The 17,716-nt window shown below is 37.6% G+C and overlaps 1 protein-coding gene across 1 annotated transcript in view; it reads right to left on the reverse strand.

Moving 5' to 3' along the window:
* Positions 1-17,716, reverse strand: part of FBXL13 (F-box and leucine-rich repeat protein 13) — a gene marked incomplete at its 5' end in the record, with an annotated part of 76,156 nt that overhangs the window by 17,087 nt on the left and 41,353 nt on the right. The window contains 5 exon segments of the mRNA XM_010011991.1: positions 5,868-5,994; positions 7,177-7,296; positions 10,928-11,090; positions 11,237-11,354; positions 11,953-12,051. Coding sequence (XP_010010293.1) covers positions 5,868-5,994; positions 7,177-7,296; positions 10,928-11,090; positions 11,237-11,354; positions 11,953-12,051 — 627 coding nt within the window.

The following is a 17,716-nucleotide window of genomic DNA, read 5'->3' on the forward strand; positions in this document are numbered from 1 at the left end:
AAGACAAGGAAGACAAGGAATGTCATTAGGAACTGCTTATTACATACAAAAACTATGAAACTCTTAGATTTTCAAAAATAATCCTTTACAAACAAGCCCTACAGTGGAAGTCCAATCAGTATGAAATTTTTAGCTATTCTATTTGTATGTAGCATATATACAAAGGAGACAATTATCACTAGTTTTATTAGACTTCCTGATTTATCATAGATAAATTTATCATTTATACAGTAGTGTTCCCTGATAAATAACATCAGTACCTCAATCAGGATACTGACCTACTTTTATAGACTTTTATCATCTATACTAAGCCTCCAGACATTTTTGAAAGATATGGTCAGATTTATCGTATTATCATTGGAACTCCGAGAAATAGATGCTAGCAAAACAAATACTGTGCAACATACAGATTAGGATCACCCACTCTATGTGTCTCCAAAAACGTTATTTCCCATTTAACATAAAGAAATCACCCTGTGTATCTTGGATCAATCTTCTGTCACCATGGAGAAAGACAAGACTTTGTCTTTCATCTCTTAGCATGTATTTCCATTTCCATTTAGAAAACAACTTTAAAAGAAACTTCTTACTCCTCACCAACAGCTTCTTTTCTTCCAAGCAATTTTTACATTTTTGTTCTGTTTCATTTACTTTATTACATGAGGCCTACAAACAATTGCAGGACATCATTTATTATTATTTCACCATGGCTTTTGTAGATGAGAAAATGAGTATCAACTGTACCAGGTGGTAAGGGTCTTCACTTGCTAGAGACAAAAGTCACCTGAGGCTATGGCATACCAAAGAATAACTCTTTATTTTTCATATTGACAAGCTGCAAGTCTCTGCCTTTCAAGTGCAGACTGCAAAGAACGTACCACCTCTGGCTAACAATAACCATGTGCTACGCTATTTTCAGCTTCTGAGATTTTTATTCACATGTTTGTAACCTTAAAGGTCAGCATCTGTAATGTATCTTTATGTTCTAGAGATACACAGATGTTACTTCCTGTTCATGCTCCAAACCAACAAATTGAACTCAAAGTGACTCCAGTCTTGGAAGACAGCTCTTAAGACGCATCTCCCACTTTCCATTTCTGAGCCATTTAATATTAAATGACTCAGTTTATCCTCTAAAATGCTCAGATTTCTGCACAGATTAGCCACAGTCTGACACCTGTTTCATGGATCAAACACTGTAAGAGAAGATTGTAATTACTATCATGCGATATCATTTTGCTAATAACAATACATATGTGGCAGATGAAGTTCACTTCAGTTTCAGATAGCAAAAACTTCCTGGAAAATCCTTAAGTCCTTAAGCAAACGTAGCTATACTGTTTCCAGTAAGATACTGTTTCCTGAGCTAAGATAAAGGTGGGTCAGATCTGTTTACAGAAACCCTAGAGGCATTTTTGTATTGCAGAACAGAACCCCCCCTAGATGACTTTGTGTATAATGCATGCCATAACAATTATTTTCTCTAGCTAACACCATTTGCAGCTGGATCAGATCGTAATTTCTGAAATACAGATGCCAATGTTTCTTGACACTAACTCCAGACAACAGGGCTTCCATTGTAATGAAATGTTCTATAAAAACATTGAGACCAATTTTCAACATTGCTGAGTACCTTTAATTGGTACTGATTTGCATTGGGACTCAAGGTGTTAGCATATCTGGCATTGATTGTAAAGATCCTCTGTGTTAGTATTTCCTGTCCTCATGCAGAATTAAGTTTCTAAGTCCCCAGTTTAAATTCTCTCTTTCTTTATCCTCCCAAGCAAACTGGAGTGCTAACATCTGAATTTGGAGCCCACTTTAACCTACTGTAACACTTCCTTTTCCCTGCCTTGGGAATGTGTGTGATTTGTCACATCTTTTCCTTTGGCAAGCAAATGCAACTAACTCATTTGCATTCATTTGTTGTTTGTATCTGTTAGACCTGCTAACATTTTTTTCTTAACCTTTACAAGGCTCTTCCTCAGTCCTGGCCTAATTTTCTAACAGACCAAAATGTGGAGGCAGGCTATGGTTCAAGTCACTGTTGACTCAGAATCCCATTAAGAGAGCAGAGAAATTATTCTAGATAACTGGAAAGCCAAAATGTCACTTTCGGGTTGGGGTTTTTATTATTAAAATATAATAAATATTTATGTTGAAGCCTGGCCTTCAGGACCAGCCAGGATCTGAAGATCATGAAGTACAAACACATAAGAAAGTTGAGCTAACTGTTTATACAGCTATATAACCACTACTCCAGATTTCCTAATGAGAAGTTGTCCTCAACTTTAAAGAGTGCCTACACACAGCACACAAAAAACCTGTGCCTGGTTAGCTGACTTGGTGCCTCTATACTCGATGCCTCTATGACTCTATATACTTGGTATTTCTTTTTATCTTTGATTTCAGAAGCGTATCAAGGTTCTTCACATTTTTAAGCATTCTACCTATTTTTTATGTTTTAGGCTATTTTTTCTCTCTCATTACTACACTGTATATAATTCACCAGTGATATTAAGCTTCTCTGAGTCTATGTCAGGGCATCTATGGGTTTTTGTTGCTAAACGCTTTATATAACTCGGGAGTGAACTAACCCTCTTTAACAGTTCCTTCTATTACTCTTTGCTGTGCTCTTCTGTCTACATCCTGTTTGACTTAAGACACTTTCTTCAAATGTCCTGACACTTCTGTACTTAATTTTTCTTTCTAATGTCCCAAGAAGATGGGTGGTCCAGGCCATGTGCATCAGCAGCTTGTGCTGGAATGAGGGAAGTCAGGCAGCTGCACACTTTGAGACTCTCAGCCTTGGAGCAAGGCTGCCAAAGCTGTATCATATAGACATCAGAAAGAGTTCAAAGTATTTTAACAAAAACATGAACAGTGTGAAAATAAAGATTATGGAAGCATGGGAAACTCATGGAAGCATTTCCACACAGTCTGCTTTTTGAGGAAAGAAAAGTACATTTTGATTCTAAATGCTAATCTTTCCATCTTTCTAATGGAAGCTTGAACATGTTGTATGTATTGTAAATAACTTTACAATGAATCTAAAATAACCTGTGGCATTATCTATGCATTCATGAACATGTTCACCATACTCAAAATTTAAAACAATGTGCTCCCTATTCCAGGGAGTTTAGACGAGCAAAATGCAAGGGAAAACAATGAGGGGTGTGAGGCTAGCTAGAAGAAAAAGGCATTTTCTCAAAGATTTTAAAGTGAGTTCTTTCAAAGAACTCAGCATCTTTGATCTGTCTTTGTGGACTTTTTTAAATGCTGCCACTAGGTTGCAAATCTTTTAATTTCTAAATCTCTTTTAAGTTGTTTATAATGCTAAGAAACCGATTTCTAGCACTTCAAGAATGGTAAAACCAGAACAAATGTCATTCCTACTATTAAAAAGAAGTTATTCAGACTTGAAAATGTGTGTTTTTAAAAAGTCAATTTTTAATATAGAAGGAAATACTTTCTGAAATGTAAAAGGATGAATGCTAAAGGAACTGAGTGAATAATAATTAAAATGTAATTGGGGGGGTAGTTAATGTTATATATTTTATGAAAGTAAAAGCAATATAGTTGAAGTCCTATGATGAGACAGAACAGTAAGTTCTGCAGTATGACACTGATTTCTCATATGCATGAAGTTGTCATCCTCTCCATTGGATACTGGGTTTTGTTAGTGGCTGGTCTTTGACTTATTTAGCAAGACACTTAAACACACGTACAACTTAAACATGTGATGAATTACTTGCCTTATTCTAGCTTGTGATTAGAAGTTTGCCTAGGCATTTTCTTTCTGTGTAAAATGCATAACTTTCTACACCATACTGAAATCTGAATATACACAATGATTACTTTTATTCAATTTCCAGCCTTTTTGTTGAGGACTAGACTCAGGAAAAGAATAAAAAACTTCTCCAAACATGAGAGGTACTTTTGATGTGTTTCTTATTAGCACTACATTTTTTATTACTGTGAGTCTACAGGGTATTGTATTTATTTATTTTTTTATTAACAGAATCTCTTGTCAGGGACAATTCTAAGAGTCAATATATTTCTTCCAAATGCAACAAATTCCCTGAATAAAAGGCAAGATTGCAGCAGGAACTTTCACTTATTGGACATCAAACGATGCCTCATCTACAGAAAAGGAAGGCACAGAGAGTGGAAACCCCTTCCGTTTTAAGTCTGTCATACCTTACTGTAGTAAATTCTGCTCTGCTGTGATGGGCAGAAGGATTCTGCTGTCATTTGAAAAAAATAGAAAGGAAAATTCTCTTGTGTGGTGCAAATCTATGTTGCACATTCTACATTTTTCACACTAAATAGCAAGACAGCAAAAGCAGCAGAGATCTACTGCACAGGCTGCAGGAAAAGCATATGAGCCTTACCATGCTTTATCAGCACAGAGTAATGGTGCTGATTACTGCATATAAAACATTGTGCTCTCTGCTACATTTTTAAAGCAATACTTACTAAAACTATATTGAAAGAGATCTTAACACAGTTTCCTCTGTATGCTAATAAAATGAATAATATAAAGTCAAAGCATACAAATAGTAGCAGACTGCTAGATCTCCCTTTATCAAACTGGTATTTTAAGATTAGAAAATGTATTTATTATAGAAGCATGAATGTTTTATACCTAAACACAGCAAACAGCAAAATCCATAACAGTTTTGTAGCTAGTCCTAGCAATCAGAACAGAAATTACACAAAATGGATAAAAGGACAGTTTCCGGCTTAATTTATCTGTCTTGTGGGAGAGAGAAAACTGAAAGCCTCAAAAACGCAGTATAAGCAAAACAGCTTGGCTTATTGCCGAGGTCATGAGTTGTGCTATGTGAAAACTAGAGTAAGAAGCAACACAGTATTTTAAAAGACTGGTTGTGGCAGGCAAGGAGAAAGAAAACATTTATATTGAAACATTGTAATTCAAGGCAGTGAAATTATATCTGAACTATTTTATGATGATTTTAAATTATCACAATTTAATGAAGTTTTAGATTTCCAAACCCTCTTTATTAAGATTAATTTTGGGTTTTATTTTCAGGCCTCCCAAAAGATACAGACATTTTAATTACTTTTGCACAGAGCACAAACTCTGTATTAAAGCTGAATAGTAAAGTTCTTGGTCAGAAATGTGTTTGAATAGTGTCTGAATAGCCTCTATGGTAAGTTTTCTTCATGAGGTTTCTGCTATGTTTCCGTGTTCAGTGAAGTGTTTGCCCCAAAAGTAAAGGAAACAGCAGAACTGGCTCTGAACCCTGCACACAAGGCAGGACCTGCCAAGAACATCTAATGTGGAGGTCTGTGATGTTTAACCTGGCTCCCACAGTCACTATTTTGCTTTCCAGACTGTTTTCAACTTGACACATTGAAGATACCTTGCTAGTAATTCTTTCACTAGCAATTATTTTCTAGACCACAGTGTAGAGCAGTGCCTCTGCTAGAGCAAACATTCAGGACTTTTCACCATAAAATCTAGTTAATGGAAAACACAATTCTTACAAATTTAAGTGTTAAAAATACTTTTTTCCCCCAGTTTTCTCAGGCTTAATCATCCCGGAGCAAAAAAATATCTGCTTAATAACCATTCATTTCAGATTAGCTTCACAGCAGCCAAACTTCCTCTTTCTGATTCTCTCTTTCAAATGTCAGAATTGTCCAACTTAAGAATTACCTTTAATTTGTTACTGCCTACATCTGGGCTAATACTGTACTATACATGTTTCTAACATACTTTTTAACGACACAGCTTCATATCCATACAGGTTTTTGAATGGATTTTTATTGCTGCTTTTTTTATCAGGAAGCCTACATAAACAGTAAACACATCCTTCATTCTTTAATCATACATATACCGTATCTGAGATTCCGGTTCCAGAGATATCAAGGGATATCAATGACGACATATTTCCCAAGGCTTCAATTCCAGCATCAGTCACATTTTCACAGTGGCACAGATTTAGGTAGGTCAATTCATGACATCTAAATTAAATGAAGAAACAGAACTGTCAACTTTCTGTTTTTGTCACAGAAACGTAGTATAGCAAGTACATTTTTGTAATAACCCTTGCTAAGCTTTTTTCAGTGGGCCTGTGAAAATAACACTCTCAACTTTTGATACCTAACTTACACAGACACCTCCAAGGACTCCACTCATAATGCACAAATGTTTCAAATCATGAACAGCAACCAAATTAAATCAAAATATGGAAATCAAAGAGCTGTATTTCACCAAAATATTTTTTAAATTAGTTTGATGCTTGATTTTCCCACCATCTCCAAATCTCTAATATCTAGCAGAGGAACTTAATAGCTTGCTGCAATGACAGAATTCACGACCCTATGGCTGTACCCACACCCAGCTACAGCCATGCAAATAATGGTACGCAGCAAGAAAAGATATTGCCAGGTTCTGCAAATCAGCACTCACTGATCATACATGGAAAGCTGAATTTTACTGTGCAATTAAGCACCATAAACTGTATCTTCCCATTACCAAACCTGAACACCTAAGAAATGTGACTCCTCAAGTACTGCATCTATGCTCAGAGCCTTAGGGGCAACACTCCACCATTAAAACAGAGAAGGCATTCCCTGGCTAACCAGCAAGCACGGCTATGAGTATTCACAAGTACTGTTATGAAAACACGAACAGGGGCCTGCTGAGAGATCTAGAAAGGAGTGGAATAACTGACTCCAATGGTCTCTAGAGATTTATAAATTATCTTTTGATTGCCAATACCAACATTCTCAGGAACTGGAGCTGAAGAGGTGCCGCAATAGAGTGCTTTTTGTTGCTGCAGACATGAGTATTTTTTGAGTTTACAAAATATGACTTATACATACTAATCTTTTAATGCAGTTTTGTCAGTCAACCATCATTTAAGCACTATTCCCCCCACCCTAAAATTAAGTCTTATCAGGTTTCCATACTTATATTGATCAATTCCCCTTTATATAATGGATCATTTTTAAGAGATGCCAAAATGGATTAATAATTTATCTAGTACAATTTTCTATATAAAATTGGTTGTATAATTTTACAAATCTATTAACATATTAAGAACTTTAGAAACATTAGAACATTAGAAATATACTGCATATTAAATTTCTAAACATGCTGCAATTCTATTGCACTAGAAAAATACCATACTGGACTGTTACCTTTGTGCTATTTCTGTGACAGAAGCATCAGTGACATGAATACAATTAGTCAAATTCAGCTCTCTTAGCTTAGCTCCTGAAGAACCTTGTACAAATGGCATTACACCTTCATCACTGATTCTAAAAGAAAAATGTAGACAATATTTGTAACATGTATTTTTCCTACTCCATACAAGCCAATATACAAGTTGCATTCAGCAACTACCTTGTAGATAAGCAGAAATTAATAATGGTATTCTTTAAAGAGCCTTTTGAACCCCAAGAAGATTGATTAGAAAGATGCTGCTTTTTGGAACTGCTGAAAAACAGAACTTTCTGAAAAAAGTCTGTTGGAGTTTATGAGAACTTCCATTAGTTCCAACACTCAGATATGATAGCACTCCAAAAGACAGAGTTTGGAAAACATAACCTAGAAAGTATCAGAACCTGTTTAGACATTTCAGAGTAATATTTGTATTAACATCTTTGTTAATTTAAGGAACTGGATTAATTTAAAGGAAAATATATCTTCTAGTACAGAAGCAAAAGTCATACGTAGTGTATGTGTGCTGTTTTGTACACATAAGCGAATTAACCTGAGTTTCACTTAACTGCGTATCTCATACACAGCTAACATAATATACACAAAGGCTATAAAAATTAAGTATATAGAAAATCTTTCAGCCAAGTTGAGAGGGTTGGAGAACTGATGACAACTTGGGTGTTTCAATTCATTTCATATCTCTGGTATGTTTAACATTACTGTACACTTAGCTTCCCAATGCATTCCCAGTATTTCGTCTGTGTTCCCTGATTAATAAAAAATTAATCCCAGAATTCCGTAGGACAGAATCATATTTTGGCTTGTACAGTCTGTTGCAGCACAAAGAATCACTGCAAATCCCGAAGTCCCAGAAGCATATGGCTAAAGAATAGCACTCCTAATAAAATGATAGAATGATAGAATCATAGAATAGTTAGGGTTGGAAAGGACCTTAAGATCATCTAGTTCCACCCCCCCTGCCATGAGCAGGGACACCGCACACTAAACTATGTTGCCCAAGGCTCCGTCCAATCTGGCCTTGAACACCTCCAGGGTTGGAGCATTCACAACTTCCTTGGGTGACCTATTCCAGTGCCTCACCACCCTCACTGTGAAGAACTTCTTCCTTATATCTAAACTAAACTTCCCCTGTTCAAGTTTTAAGCCATTGCCCCTTGTCCTATCACTACAAACCCTAATGAAGAGTCCCTTGTAGGCCCCCTTCAGATACTGGAAGGCTGCTATGAGGTCTCCAAGCAGCTTCTCTTCTCCAGGCTGAACAGCCCCAACTTTCTCAGCCTGTCTTCATACGGGAGGTGCTCCAGCCCTCTTATCATCCTCATGGCCTCCTCTGGACTTGCTCCAACAGCTCCATGTCCTTTTTATGTTGAGGACACCAGAACCGGACACAATACTCCAAGTGAGGTCTCACAAGAGCAGAGTAGAGGGGCAGGATCACCTCCTTTGACCTGCTGGTCACGCTTCTTTTGATACAGCCCAGGATACGGTTGGTTTCTGGGCTGCAAGCACACACTGAAGCCTGCTCATGTTGAGTTTCTCATCGATCACCACCCCCAAGTCCTTCTCCGCCGGGCTGCTCTGAATCTCTTCTCCGCCCAGCCTGTAGCTGTGCCTGGGGTTGTGCCGACCCAGGTGTAGGACCTTGCACTTGTCTTGGTTAAACTTCATGAGGTTGGCATCAGCCCACCTCACAAGTGTGTCCAGGTCCCTCTGGGTGACATCCCTTCCCTCCAGCGTATCAACCCAGCCACACAGCTTGGTGTTATCAGCAAACTTGCTGAGGGCGCACTCAATTCCATAACCTGAACAGAGCCTCACTGTGTGACAACAAGCTACAGATGAAGCTATCACTCATAAAGTGTTAATCACTGCATCAATTAATAGTAGTTTTGGTGTTATTTCACAGTGCAGTTGTTTTTCGTTCAAGATAAACTTAATAAATATAGCTTCAGAAGAATTAATTTGTATAAAGTCTGTAAGGAATGCAGAGCCTGGCAATACAGTCAACTTAATTAAAAACCCCCAAGATATTCTGTAACCGCACTGGGCTTGAGGGCTGAAATAGCCACATTATCACTTTCTAAATAATTGTGCTGTGAATACACATACTAAGTTTCTCTAGTGAAAGGGACCCACGCTGGAGCAGTTCGTGAAGAACTGCAGCCTGTGGGAAAGACTCGCGTTGGAGACGTCCATGGAGGACTGTCTCCTGTGGAAGGGACCCCACACCAGAGCAGGGGAAGTGTGGGGAGTCCTTCCCTGAGGAGGAAGGAGCAGCAGAGATAATGTGTAATGAACTGACACAACCCCCAGTCCCTGTCCCCCTGCGCTGCTGGTGGGGAGGAAGTAGAGAATCTGGGAGTAAAGCTGAGCCCAGGAAGAAGGGAGGGGTGTGGAAAGGTGTTTTAAGATTTATTTTTTATTTTTCATTATCATTTGATTGGTGATAAATTAATTTCCACAAGTCACATCTGGTTTGCCTGTGACAGAAAATGGTGAGTGATCTCTCCCAGCCCTTATCTTGACCCATGAGCCTTTTGTTGTATTTTCTCTCCCCTGTCCAGCTGAGGAGGGGACTGATAGAGTGGCTTTGGTGTGCGTTTGGCCCACCACCCAAGTTTAGATGTGCTACAATCCATAGTTTTGTGAATGCGGAAACTTTTACAAGTGTCTGCAAAGCAGTAATAGAAGTAGAGAACTTCACAATAGCTTTACAACTGCTTAGAATGTTTTGTTAAGGTAATTCAAGAATTCTTTAGCAGTAGAGACAGTAGACATATGTGCAAACACACTCACAGATTTGGCTAACAGGCTGGAAAATCCAGCCTTCTAAATGTTAAACCAGAAAATGCAGGCAGCTGTCCCATCTGCCCAGCTGAACCACCACCATGATGTCATGGTATTACTCCAGCACTGCTCAGAGCGTCTACACGCAAAGTTATCAGATTTTTATACAGGCACAGCACCAACAGTCACAATAAGTACTTTTGCTACACATTGGAACAGAGTCTAAAACTTCCTATGGCAGCAGAAATTTTAAGATAAGCCACAATTCTGCTTCTTTGTATCATTTTATAGGTCTGTTGATTTTGAAACGTTCAGAGGTTTTGCTTTCAATGTTGCCTCTCACCCTTGACTCCATCACCATGCCACCAACAGGGAACAAGTGTGCAGCTGCCCTATCATTTGTCTTTGTTTCTACTGATACATGACACAGCAGAAGTGGAAGTCTTCGTATAAAATACATCCTTCCTCTACAACATGATTTACAGTGATGTCTTGGTAACTGTAAAAAATTGGCAGTTTTGTTTATATCTTAGTACTTGATCAAGTATTATTTCGATATTCACAAAATTAAACAATATACAAACTTTAATAGAGTTGTGGCATTGGAATTGTATTTCATCATAATTTTCATCTTCATAGCCACATTCCAGCACTAAAATATGACATGGCTATTGAGTAATATTATATTTACAGTAAAGTTTTTTGCTTGAACTGGAGTAATGAATGGATTTTTGAAAACATGATACAGGGAAAAAACTACTCGTAGAAAATACTCTTTTAAATATAAAGATACATGTGTTAAGATTCTAATAAGTTATTTTTTAAACTGAAAGATGTGTTAACAGGACTTATTATGAGCATAATTAACTTTACTAAAATTCCATTGCAGTCATTTACAGAGACCTGGATGTGATACAGTACCTTATGCAGTCTGCTACATTCAGTACAAGAATATGCTTCAGTAGTGAAATCATCTGAAGACCAGCATCTGTAATTTTCTGGCAATCAGCCATATGAATGTGCCTGATGTATGGGCAGCATTTACTCATCAGCTTGAAACTTAAATCAGTAATTTGGTTATTCCCTGTTGTAATATATGAAAACATAAGTTACACATCTGATATACATTAATGGCCTCATCCAAATACTCACTAAAAAAACTATTTCAAATTATCTGGATGAATTTTAAAAATACATCGTCCTAATAATTGTGTGGATTATTATACTAACCTTCAATGCTGACCTTCAGCAGTTTACATTCAGCAAGGGCTTCAAAAGTTGTATCAGAAAGATGTGGAGAGTCAAGGAAGACAACAGACGTTATCTGTTGGCATTTTTCAACCAGAGCCTTTGAAGGGAAAAAGGTGAACTAAAATATTCATATACCTATGCTGGCATGTAACAAAAGATGAGCAAATATTCCACATACAACACCAAATGTTACAATTTTAAACAGGTAGTTACAACCCATTTTAACAATAACTTCAGGCAGTGAGCAGTATATAAATTACTGAAATTCTCCATATATTTATTATGCTGGGAACACAAGGAAAAGAAGTTAAGTAACTGGAGACATGAAGTATGGCAGACACCTGAAACAGTGATCTGTTAACAATCTTTTTTGCAGAAGCCTGAAAAGTCTTTTTGATGGGCAAAATCAGTAGCAGAATGCTGTTCCCATACATTGTATTTGCTTTAACACTGAAAAAGCTGAAAAACTGGAAGACCATAATTCAGCCATACCTAAATAGCAAAACAAGACAAAATAATTGTAATTTTCTGAAAGTGATTGCAAGTGAGCATGATAAACATATTTAGGTTAACAGTTTTAAACATTTTCCTCTTAAATTGTATCTGCATAACTTTCTGTACAGTCAGTTGTGAGGATAACCCAGTCCCAACAGCAGGAAGTTTCTCAAAGTACTGATTTATTTTCAATTTCTTACTTGAATACATCCGTCTGTAAGAGTTGGCATTTGGTTGATCAGCAAATTCTGAATCCCAGTGCAGCCACTGGCAATATTTCTGAAGCCATCAACTGAAATCTAAGGAAGAAATGAAAGGGTTACATCTCAGCAAGCCTACAGTCAACACCATTTGTGGGAGTGGCAATGAATGTCATTGTCACGTCCTTCTACATTTGTTCTCCCAACTTTATGAGGGAAAATGGCAGATGCTCAAATCAGGTTTGAGCAAGGCTGGAATGTAGTTAAATATTTTCACTGTTTTTTTTCCAGATCCATAGTAAAATGCATGTTAAATTCAGATGGTTTGCTTTTTATTTTCAGGCTGGAGTGGCCTTTATAAATTGTTTTAAATATTTTATATTAAATGTCTTGGCCCTCCTTCACAGGAGATTGTGGCACTCTTTGCACTTTTTCCCTTGTGCAGAGGAGTGTCAGCACTAAAGGGCAACTGGCTACATGTCTGTCAAATGTGTTCTTAGGCTTGAAATGTGTGTGCAGGTCCCACATCCAGACGGGCAGAACATGGTGTGGCTCATGACACACACCCTGACACTCTTAGCACTGTGGATGCAAATAAGACATAGTTCAATGTCTTTTAAGCTCAGGACAAGTGTAGCATGAGAGTTTTACCTCCAGTGGGTCTGTAACAGCCTGCAAAATGACAAAGTGAAAACCCTTCCATCAAAATAGCTATAAGGAGTATTTTACAGGTCATTTTACATGACAATGTAAAACCCATCAACTACCCTCTGTCAGCTGCCCATGTTCAAGGTTAGGTCTGATATGGTACAGCTGTATAACCCTGGATCAGCTATATTGTAACAAGGAACTGAAGGAAAAAGAGCAAAATCTTGGGAGGCAGGAGGGAAGGTTGCAGCGAAGGGTTACACAGAAAGATAACCATCTTGTAACCACGAAGATGTCAGAGCATGTAGAGCCTGTTGGTGCACTCCAGGCTCTAACACCCCCTCCAACTGAGACATATCTGCTGCACAAAAGGACACCATGACTTTGGGAATGTGGGTGATGTGGGTAACGCAAATCTCACCCATCAGCATAGGTAGGTTGGATTTGCTCACCCCAAATAATTGCAAACCAACCAGTACTAGTGTAGAGCTGCTATGGCAAAGGCAATCCTCTTTTCAGCTGGTAGTGATCCCCAGAAGGTAAAACACTGGCATGGAAAGATGGGTGCTAGTTGTCAGGACAGAATATGCAGTGCAGCTGTCCAAATTCTACAGCTTTGTACTCCCTATTGGTATATGTAATGTAGGACAATGTAACCCTAACTGAAGTTTCGCCAGGCCAAAAACCTCCATTATTTATTGCGGAGATTAGCTTAAACTGTGAACATCATGCAAGCAGCTGCCTGAGGGAGGTACTGGACAATCTCCATTCTCTGCTGGTCAAGAAGCACTAATTGCTTTAACATGGCATGACTAATTCATTCAAGTAAGTTTGCCTAACCCTGCAACAGGCCTCCTCATTGTTGGCTCTCAAGCAGCTCAACAACAGAAGACAGCACATTTCTATAACATGCACCAAGTAGTTTAATATGTTAAATGAAACAAATCACTCCCTCCAAATTTCAGTTTGAGAGGTGAATTTCTGGTAATTGAGTCTTGTTCTTGTTCCATATACTACAGAGAGTAAACCATTCCCAAGAGAAGAGAGGGTAGTTACATCATACAGTTTGCTGTAATACATGGAAATAACACTGTTCATTAAAATCTGAACATGATGCCTTTTCAGAAGACTGGGGTTTTCACTCCTCTCAAAAATCAGCCACAGTTCGTTACGCAGTTTGAGTATGCTTTAGCTATTGTGACAGTAGGATTTCCCTCTGTAACTGCTGAACAGAGTTGCTATTAAGAGTAACTCTGCTCCTAAGGAATAGTCACTCAAAAGCTGAGATACTCCAGAAAATGTCATATTGAGCTTGTTCACACTGAAGAGGTTTTTTAAGACTCAGCTCAAATGCATGCACCAGTTGTAACCAACTGAAACTTACTCCTGTGGCTGCTAATTGGAGGAAAGTATGGGATTTAATGGGGCCTGCTGCCAGTTGTTCTCAGGATTTAAAGTTTTTGCCATGAACACATTGTTAAGAGTACCCATCTAATCTGGTGATCACAGTTAAGATACAGAGTGTAGGAATACAACATCCCTCATGTCTAGGCACCTAAAATTCAAATGCAAATACAATTAAAGGAGGGATCTTGGTTGTATTATGTTGCTTGTTGCTTTGGCCAAGATTTAAAAAAATATCACTGAAAAAGTCTAAATGCAGAATCAAGAGCTTGTTCTGATAATATATATATATAATTATAGAAGAGGATCCACAGTTTTGAGGACTTTAAAATCAGGGAACTGGGCAGGAAAAATGCTGAGTCAAAAAGGTGCCAATATTACTGATGGTGATTTAAAAACTAAACTGCAAATACTAAAGCCTTTGTTTACTCCACTGAGATTAGGAATATAACTGAGGTTCCTATATTAGACAGTTATGAAACTTGGGATCTCTGTATAGCAAAGAGCAAGAAAGATCCCAAGACAGGTCAGACCTGAAAAAGTCTGATCACCTCTGGGGAACTCTCTCCCTCTCTAATTGTTACACAGATAAATTAAGGTAAGTTTCGAGGCACTACCTTATGTTAGATGCCTAAAATTAAGTGAAATACCCATTCTCAAAAGGATAGATAGTAGGTAGCAGGTAATCAGATCAAATTCAACAACACTGGGACAGAAGTAGAATATCTGTTTCTGGAATTCACTAATGATTGCACAACATTACTGCAGTCTAAAGGACTTTTAATCTCTTTGCCTGGAAAAACACTGTTTGCTTAACATAGCCATCTGATACCGCAAATAGCAGCAATTCAGTGTTTTCCTCCATGCAAGCCAAAACCAATTATACTGAAGCAACTAATAATACCCCTGCACAGATTGTTTCAAATTTTTTTTCACTTGAACTGGTTTTTAACTTGAAGCCGGAAAATAGATCTCGGGCATCAGGTTGAGAAAGTTTCAGTGCAAAACGTGTGTTCAGGTAAGATTCGATTGAATCAGTCAACATTTAGATGCTGCTGCAATAACATATGTATTTGTCTTATTTTGCTTTATTCCTAGAACAATAAAATCTTAATCTTGAACTTCTTTTCTAAAGCCGCTATGGGTTATCTACGAAACATCAGTCATTCTTGAAGATAAGGTGAATAAATATTACATTTTTTGCACAGTTTAGTAAACAATTGCTTTCCTAACTCACTTGGAATTTCAGTTTTCAATAGATTGCCTCAAGACTGAATGGCTTGACCCAAGAGTCAATGTTAGGATACATATGGAATTTAATTTAATACTGCATTTGGTAAAATTCCACTTAAACCTCCTTCTTCAAGCCAGTTAGGAGGCAGGATGTTCTGAAGGTTATTATGAGTCTTTGATCCTGTAAAATTCTGCAAAACGGACTTTTCCTTCATGACTGGGTAAGATCATTTTATAAATGTATTATTTTTCTTGCATGAGCAGGATAAGAAGTCAGTACAATGATCATACGTAAAATATCGTTCCTTGTCTGCAATGAGTTTTCAGTCTAATAAGTAAATGACTGATTTGGTTTTTTTTCTTAACTGTATGCTAGTGTACTGTGATCTGAAATGAAAGTACGTCAAAATAAACATGGAGCAAACTACAGCTAAAGATTTGTCCCCATTAGACAATAAATATTGTGAAATAATGAAATGCTTCTAAGAATGTCAAAATTAACTTAATTTCATTTTTTATAGTTTCTTAATTCCAAAGAATGGGAACAGACAGAATTTTTACTTTCTACACATACAGTACTGCTTTAAAATTCCTTCTTTCTCCCGTTGAATCGATTGTATTTGTGGAATCCACCCTGGAAGGCAGAGTGCTGTCTGCAGCGCAGAAGGGATTTTGAAGAAACACTGTTCTATGATTCTAGTACTGTCAATGCACTGTGAGCGCAGAGACTTGAAATTCAGTGTTCAGAATTGAGGAAGTGTTCTTGTGGTGCACAAGGAGCTATCTTACTTTTCTGTTTTGTGTTTGTCAAGAATGATAAAACAAATCATGACATCCTTTCAGATGTTTGGCACATTACATTGGTGGTTTGCCTCCACATGCTATTTTTCTTTCAATTTTCCACTGTCCAAAAAAAGCTTATGTTAACTGCCTGTGTGACTTAAAGGTGTCTTCACTTACACAAGTTTGACTCAGGAAATGTAAACAATCAGTCTTCTTCTTTAATAAATAAAGAATGTGGCTCACAGTTTCTCCCCAAATTATGGCCCCTTTTTAAATAAGCCAACAGGATGCTGGGTTACATCAACAAGAGCAACACCAGCAGAGATAAAGAAGTCACTGCATGTGCTTGCCAAGCCACACCTGGAATACTGTGTGGTCCCCTCTATACCAAAAAGATGTGGACAGACTGGAGGGGGTCCAGAGAAGGGCCACAAAGATGATCCAAGGATTGGGAAGCCTGCCATGTGAGGAAAGGCTGAGAGAGGTGGGTTTGCTCAGCCTTGAGAAAAGAAGGCTCAGGGGAGACCTTATCACCATGTTCCAGTAAGCTTCTCTGACATCCCCACAAACATGTCAAGAACTGAAAGAGTCAAATTTACTTTTCCCAATGGCTTGTGATCTATCATCCAGCTGCTGTAAACTATAGCAATTGATAGACTGTTCAAACACATTTCAGGTCACAATAGTTCCAGTCTGAAAACCAGCCATAGATGCTGGCAACAAAAATAAAGAAAATGTCTTTTAAGATCTCCGTGTTTCTATTTAACTGAAAATATCTCTCACCAAACTGTTCTAGTTATATAATTTCAATCTAAAATGTCAGTAAATACATGCAATTGCTTTATATCCTTCTGTCTTCCCTTTTTTTTTGGTCTAATATCAGAAAATTCTCCACTTACACTGTTCACCTTCAGAAGCACAACAAAGAAATCTTATGCTTTCTAAGTAGTTCTCTGAGAATATGAAGGTGTAGCAGAACACCTTTTAAGCAGGACACAAGAGAATCTCAGTATTTTTATTAAAATATCTTGAAACTCCTTAATGAAGATAGTTACCACCCGCGTCACAACAACACAACCTCAATTACTGAGATTTAATGCAAAAAAACCCCATGCCTACAATTCAAACAGAATTATTACCATGCATTACTATAACAGTCAAAGGAAAAACTGCTTTGTTTTATTACAGTGGGCTAGAAAATGTGTACTTAATGCCCAGTTTTCTGCCTAACTATGTCTTAACAACCTGTTTAAAAGCCCTGGAACCCAAGTTGCTACTCACAGAATCATCAGCATAATGAACTGTTTTACAGATGGGCTTTCAAAATAGCTGTTCAAATCCTACAGTTGTAACGACATTAGTAGAACTCACGTAAAAAAAACCAACCCTGTGATGTTAAAATGAAGGGGTGAGGGGAAAGGAAGCATGAAGAAACAGAAATAATGTTCTATAAAAACACTTTTTAGCATAATTTAAATGTTTACATTATAGCTTCACTACATTTTTCTAATTCTGAATCATTAGCCTTAGAGAAGTTCCCTTTGGCTTAGTTCATCCAATGAAGGGGAAAAAAACCCCGAGAATTCTATCTTATTTAAGTGCTTTCTGCAACAGTGATGCAATTCGATGCTCTTTTTGGTTTTAACTGTTTACTCAAGTGCTCAGTCATAATCATTAAGCACTGTTCCAGAGCTGT

The sequence above is a fragment of the Nestor notabilis genome, unplaced genomic scaffold (assembly GCF_000696875.1).
Source record: "Nestor notabilis isolate BGI_N333 unplaced genomic scaffold, ASM69687v1 scaffold3413, whole genome shotgun sequence".
NCBI lineage: Eukaryota > Metazoa > Chordata > Aves > Psittaciformes > Psittacidae > Nestor > Nestor notabilis.